The sequence below is a fragment of the Nicotiana sylvestris genome, chromosome 10, assembly GCF_000393655.2.
Source record: "Nicotiana sylvestris chromosome 10, ASM39365v2, whole genome shotgun sequence".
NCBI classification, from domain to species: Eukaryota; Viridiplantae; Streptophyta; class Magnoliopsida; order Solanales; family Solanaceae; genus Nicotiana; species Nicotiana sylvestris.
Window position 1 is genome coordinate 40,429,048 of NC_091066.1, and position 7,334 is coordinate 40,436,381.

Sequence of the window (7,334 nt, forward strand, 5' to 3'; positions counted from 1 at the left end):
GGGGTTGAGACTTTCTCTTCTGAAGAAGGCTGCTTCTTTTTCTAGGACTGTCTCACCAAGGAATCTGATTCCTCTGATGTTTCCTCTTCCACTTCTACCATAGGGACAGCCTTATCACACACTGGCACATTGTCTTTCACCAATCTCCTCATTTGCTTCTTACTACTTTTTCTGCTCTTTTGAAGGGCAGAGTCATAGGCTACCTTTGCTTGCAACTTGGTAGTAGGTCACTTTGTAGAAGACTCAGGAGTGGACACCACCCTTCACTTGACTATGAACGTATCAAGAGCCAGGTTGTCTAAATCCTCCTCATCGCTAGACCTCATCTCAAGAGCTTGAATATCCAAGGACGCAACAACAAATGTAGGAGCAGAACTGGCCTGGGAATGAGAACCCTGACCTGGGTCCTCCAGAGAGGGCCCTGACCTGGGTCCTTCGGAGAGGGGTCAGGTTCCTCATGTGAGGGTCCCGTAGTTTCTGCTAGTGTAGAGCCCTCAACAGTCACTATGGCTCCTTCTTCCCCCATACCTTGTATCTCGTTTCTCTGAGAAATTATCTCATGCAGGACACCGTCAGCAGATACCACAAATATGGTTACGACATTTTCTTCCTCAATAGGCTCCACTGCCACCACAGAATCTGTAGCAACAATGGCGTAACCCTATGCGACCTTAGAACTTTGACCTTGTTCTCCACTTTTTCTTTGATCAGTGGGAACCTCAGAAGATAGAGAGGACGGATCAACAATTTTAGGGGTTTCTAGGATGGAGAGAGATGGAGAATCTGGGTTAGGTGTGATTTCAATGGTGAGAGCAGGAGTGGTTACAGAAGACTCAGTGGGGACAGAGGACTCCATAGGTTTTTCAGTATTAGAAACGACTAGGGCAGGGATTTCGGAGTTTGTGTCAGCCATTAAAGAGATGAAGAGAAGGTGATTTGGAGAAGTTATAATAGAGTACTTATGGTTTGTGGATAAAAGAGAAGGGTTTTACTAAGACTGGATAATTATGAAGAGAGAGATAGGAATCAGTTCTGAAATGGCGATTGTGCTTGGAGAAGTCCAACGTTTCAGAGGGAGATGGAACGATTTGAAGTGAAGAGACATGACAACAAGGTCTAAAAAGGTGGATGACATGGCAGTTGATTTTTGTACCTTTTCAAGACGTGTATTAAAGAATGCACAGAACTACTAACCTTTTGGTACAAGAACCAAGTTCTTGACCTGTTATTTGAAAATATAAATCCTCTGTTAGCATCCATGCACTTCATCTACAGCTTCTATACTATCATGTGTATTTATCTTCAATGGTAGTGAAGTGAGTTAGACTTGGCCAGAAAACACTTTAGCTAGTTTTACCTGAAGGCGATTTTCATAGCCAATTGATGAGGAATCAGGTTCTCAATTGGGCTTCAAAAGCCCCAGCTTTACCATGTTTCTTTCAAAATGTTCCCTACTCAATGCTTTGGTGAAGATATCTGTAATTTGGTCTTCTGTGCTGCAGAACTTCATACAGATCAACCCTTTCTCCACATTGTCCCTAAGTAAATGATGCCTCACATCAATATGCTTGGTCCTTTTGTGTTGAACTAGATTCTTGGCCATGTTGAGTACACTGGTGTTATCACAGAACTAGATTCTTGGCCATGTTGAGTACACTGGTGTTATCACATAGAAGGGGCACACTCTCAATAAGTAACCCAAAATCCTCCAATTACTACTTAATCCATAGGAGTTGAGCACAACAGGATGTTGCAGCTACATATTCTGCTTCAGCTATTGAAAAAACCACTGAGTTTTGCTTTCTTGTGCCCCAAGAGATGAGACATGAACCTAGGAAGTGAGCCATTCTAGAAGTGCTTTTCCTGTCCACAAGATAACCTGCATAGTTAGCATCAGCATATCCAATGAGATTGAAACTGTCACCTAAGGGGTAATAAAGGATCAGGTCATGTGTTCCCTTAAGGTATCTCAAAATTATTTTGGCAGCCTTCAAATGAGATTCATTGGGATTTGATTAAAACCTTGCACATAGCCCCACACTGAAGACAATATCAGGTCTGCTGGCAGTGAGATAGAGAAGAGACCCAATAATACCTCTGTACATAGTTTGATTCACAGGAGATCCAGTTTCATCCATGTCCAGTCGAGTGGCCGTAGCAATGAGAGTGTCTATCACCTTTGATGCTTCCATGTCAAACCTCTTCAAGAGCTCCCTGATTTATTTCTGCCGACAAATGAATGTACCCTTTGAGGACTGCTTCACTTGAAGACCCAAGTAGAAATTCAGTTCCCCCATCATGCTCATTTCAAACTCACTTCCCTTGAGTTTTGCAAATTCTTCACACAAATAATCACTTGTTTCCCCAAAAATGATATCATCAACATCGACCTGAACAATGAGCAGGTTCCTTCCTTGTTTCTTTAGGAACAAGGTGTTGTCAATTTTCCCTATTTTAAAACCATTTTCTATGAGGAACTTTGACAGTCTTTCATACCAAGCTCAAGGAGCCTACTTCAACCCATATAGTGCTTTGTCTAGTTTAAACACATATTCAGGGTGTTCATGACATTCAAACCCTGGAGGTTGCTTCTTCCTTAAGAAGTCCATTCAGAAATGCACTTTTGATATCCATTTGGAACAAGGTGAATTCCATATGAGATGCAAAAGCGATTAGGATTCTAATAGCTTACATGCGAGCGACCAGAGCAAATGTTTCATCAAAATCAATCCCTTCCTCCTGATTGTAGCCTTGAACCACTAGCCTGGCCTTGTTCCTTATGGTGTTTCCATGTTCATCAAGCTTGTTCCTGAATACCCAGCTGATTCTTATAATTGTTCGATCTGAGGGTCTAGGTTGGTGCCAGACATTGTTCCTTTCAAACTAATGCAGCTCATCTTGCATGGTTGTAATCCAATCTGCATCTTTCAGGGTTTCCTTGATATATTTGGGCTCTATTTGAGAGAGAAAGGCTGAGAAGGCAAGTGAATTTCTAGCTTTCGACCTAGTTTGTACTCTGGAATCTAGGGGAGTAATTATGTTGTCAAGAGGATGAGAACTTTTGTGTTTCTAGTTAGACATCTGAGGTTCATTTGTAGAGGAGGTGGGCATATTTAACTGGTTCTCTTGTATTCTTCTCTTAGGTACTAGTGGAGTACACTGGACTGCATCAACCACTCTTTCTTCTACTTCAGTGGTTGTAATTGAGGTACTTGGTTCCATTGAAGAAGAGGTAGCATTATCTTCACTCGGCTCTTTTACTTGGATCATCATATCTGTCTTTCCATTTGTCATGTCAATGACTTCACCAGGGACAAGTAAGGGTTCTCCATCTTGATCCTCTTCAGCACTCTTCTTACAGGAGGGATATGACTCATCAAAAATAACATGAACACTTTCCTCAACACATTGAGTCCGCTTGGTGTATATCTTGTAAGCTTTGCTTTGAGAAGAGTAGCCCAGAAATATTCCTTCATCATTCTTGGCATCAAATTTACCAAGCTGATTCTTTCCATTGTTGAGAACATAGCATTTGCACCCAAATGTTCTTAGGTGAGTCAGCTTGGGTTTCCTTCTATTCAACAACTCATAGGGGGTTTTGTTCAGGAGTGATCTAATCATGCACCTGTTCACCAAGTAGCAGGCAGTGTTGACCGCTTCAGCCCAAAAGTTCTTTGCAATTCCACTGTCGATCAGCATTGTTCTTGCCATTTCTTCAAGAGTTATATTCTTCCTTTCCACTACTCTATTTTGCTGGGGGGGTTCTAGGAGCTAAGAAATTGTGAGTAATGCCATTTTCATTGCAGAACTCATTAAATTTTGCATTGTCAAATTTTGTTCCATGATCTGATCTAATACATGCGACTCTAAACTCCATCTTCACCTGGAGTTTCTTCACAAAAGCCACAAACACCTTAAAGGTTTCATCTTTAGTTCTAAGAAACAGAGTCCATGTGAATCTGAAGTAGTCATCCACTATCACAGAAATGTATCTTTTTCCTCCCCTGATTTGCACTCTCATAGGGCCACATAGGTCCATATGCAGAAGATCGAGTGTCTTTGAGGTGCTTACATCATTTTTAGACTTAAAAGAGGACTTCACATGCTTTTCTCTAGCACAGGAATCACGAACTTTCTGTACTTTGAACTTTGACATGGGCAGACCATGGACCAGGTCCTTCTAAATTAGTTTGTTCAGAAGAGATAAGCTTGCGTGCCCCAATCTTTTGTGCCAGAGTTCAACATCATCATTAACAACTTTCAAACAACTCAGATCACCACTTTGTAAGGACTCGAAATCAGCAACATAGATGTTCTTGTATCTCTTGGCCGCAAGTACCACTTCACCAGTTACCAGATTAGTAACTGTACATATCTTGGACAAGAATTTCACCTTGTTTCCTTTATCACATATCTGAGAGATACTCAAGAGACTATACTTAAGACCATTGACATAGTACACATTCTCAATAGAGTGAGTGAGTGATTTCCCAACTTTTCCAACTCCAAGAATGTACCCCCTTTTCCCATTGCCAAAGGATACACTCCCTCCTTGCCGAGATTTTAGTGAAAGAAAGTCCATGGTGTTCCCAGTCATGCGCTTTGAACACCCACTATCCATGAACCATTGTTGATCGCTTTCTTTCACTATTCCCTGCATAAGGAGATCAAGAGTTAGTTTTAGGAACCCGAGCATGTTTGGGCCCCTTGTAGTAGGCAAAAGGATGAATAAGATCTCTCTTAGTCCATGCAGGTAATATGAGTTTTTGTGGGTGGAACCTGGTCCCTTTTTAGTAGTTACATTTTCAGCAAACACTTTGTTTTTCTGAATGGACTGGACCCTGGCTTGGCAATTTTCCTTGAAATGTCTATTGTTCCTACAATGGGTACACAGTCAGATGTCTGGTACAGTCACATACTTGCTATGTGGGTTGTAAGGGGTTTTCTCCCTTTGGAACCATATTCCCTGCCTGTTTCCACTATTATTAGCGTACATGTCAGTGATAGCTTCTAAGGACCAGGTCCACTTTTGGGGATTTTTCAAAATCATTTTTTACTCTTTCTAGTTCAGTTTGGATGTGCTTGTTTATCTCAGTTTCAACACACAACCTAGTTCTCACAGCTTTCAACTCGTTTTCACGCCTAATGTGTTCCTCACTGGCTACCTCTTTTCCTTTTCCAGTATTTTCGGGTTTAGACTCAGTTCCTAGTCCCTCTATTGTCAGGTCTGCAACTACTACCAAGAGATCATCTCTTTCTTCCTTAATCTCAGTCACTCTTTTCACTAGGGCCTCCTTTTCTTCATTGAAGTTCTCAATGGTTTCCTTATGGTCAACAACTATAACCACTAAGTCATATCTTTCATGCTCTAAGTTGTCAACCTTTTTGGTTAAGACATTTGTTTCTTTCTTCAAATCACAAATGGTTTCCTTCAGATCCACTACACACACTACCAGATCATCTCTGGTTTGTTCAGCTTCCCCTAGTTCTAAAGTCAAGGCATCCTTATCCTCCACAAGACTATGATAGGCATCAATCAATATATTAGCTAAAGACATAAGTTTCTTAGGAGAGTAGGATTTCAGATTTCTCTGAACATCCCTGAAATATACCTCACTGTTGTCATCGTCTTTATCATTATCTGATTGGTCCATCAAAGCAAAAGTTGAATCATATTCATTTTCCTCGCTTTCAACTACCATCATGGAGCTATCACTAGTATAAGTTTCATCTTCAGACTTACTAGAGGAGTCTCCCCATGCTGCAAGAGCCTGTTTTACCATATTGTTAGCAGATCTCTTCCTTTTGAAGTCGTTGTCAGGAACCGGGTTCCTCTTAGCTCCTTTCTCAAGGTAGTACTTGGATAACTCTTGCTTTAGGAGAGGACAGTATTTGATGAAGTGTCCGGGCTTTCCACACTTATGACAAAGATCATAGTTCTTTGGTTTGCTAGAGATGCCCCTTTTCAGCATTCCTCCATTTCTTCTAACCATCTTCTGAAATCTTTTATTTAAGTAAGTCATGTCACTGTCCTCCTTACTTGAGTCATTGCTATCAGCTTTGAGTACCATGTTCTTTTCTATCTTTGGTTCTCTTCTTTCGCTGTCTATCTTCCTCTTCATCTCGCAGGTCTTCAATTTCCAACCAGCTTGTCTATGGTCAGCTCCTACAGGTCTTTTGCTTCAGTAATAGCATTCACCTTGCTTTCCCAAGAACTAGGTAGGATACTAAGGATTTTACTCACTAGCGTGTTCCTAGGAATGGTTTCACCAAGTGAGTGTAACTCATTTATGATGGAAGTGAATCTTGTGTGCATATCTTGAATAGATTCATCGTCCTTCATGCTAAAGAGTTCATACTCGGTAGTGATCATATCAATCTTAGATTTTTTTACTTGAGTGGTTCCCTCATGAGCTGTTTGCAAAGCTTCCCATATCTCCTTAGCAGTTTCACAAGCAGAGATTCTATTGTTTTCATCAGGTCCTATTCCACATACCAAAATCTTCTTGGCAAGAAAATTCTTCTCCACAACTTTCATGTCTACGTCGGTGTATTCTTTTCTGGTTTTTGGCATTGAGAATGGAAGTTCTTCAAGTACCTTTGTTGGGACGTAAAGGCCATCATGACATCCCATAACTCAGAATCCTCAGCCATGATAAAATCATTTATTCTTGTCTTCCACCACCCATAGTATTTCCCATTGAACCTGGGTGGTTTGTATGTAGATTGACCTTCTTCAAAATTTGGTGGAGCAGCCATACGAATCCTTCCTAGGTGTTAGCCTGATAGGAGGAACCTGCTATGATACCAATTGTTAGTTTATATGAGTCTACCAAACTATAGAGTACCTGGTCCTCTATTAATTTTTACTGAGAATGCTAATGAAACAGTAAGTAAATAAGATGCGGGATTTTTACGTGAAAAATCCCAACTCAAGGGGACAAAAACCACAACCTACACTTGTAGGCTTTCAACTTCACTAACTTGTAAATGCACTATTACAAGCCACTTTGTAATGAATCCATTACAAAGACTTCAACTCAACTAACTTGCGATACTCTTACCACAAGCTACTTTGTCACTCACTAGTTACAAATGTTTTAACTTATGACTAACTCTAGTCACAACACAAACTTAAAGAGTTTATGGTTTTACAAAGGGGTTCCTAATCAACGCTTCTAGCTAAGAAATTTAGGAATTATAATAGGAACAATCACAAAGTTACAACTCAACTAAGGACAACAAAATACTAGATTTAGGAACTGGTTCGTAGTAGCGTTTAACTTTGTTCTTCAAGCCCTTGAGAATTAAGTTCACTATTTTGCAGAAGGCTT

The 7,334-nt window shown here is 40.6% G+C and overlaps 1 protein-coding gene across 1 annotated transcript; it reads right to left on the bottom strand.

Annotated features, from left to right (window-relative positions):
- Window positions 1-3,745: 3,745 nt before the first annotated feature.
- Window positions 3,746-6,634, bottom strand: LOC138879227 (uncharacterized). The gene is made up of 4 exons (XM_070158827.1): window positions 6,395-6,634; window positions 5,058-6,131; window positions 4,340-4,414; window positions 3,746-4,180 (listed from the first exon to the last, which is right to left on the bottom strand). The coding sequence occupies exons 1-4, from the start codon at window positions 6,632-6,634 to the stop codon at window positions 3,746-3,748; spliced, it is 1,824 nt and encodes a 607-aa protein (XP_070014928.1).
- Window positions 6,635-7,334: the final 700 nt, after the last annotated feature.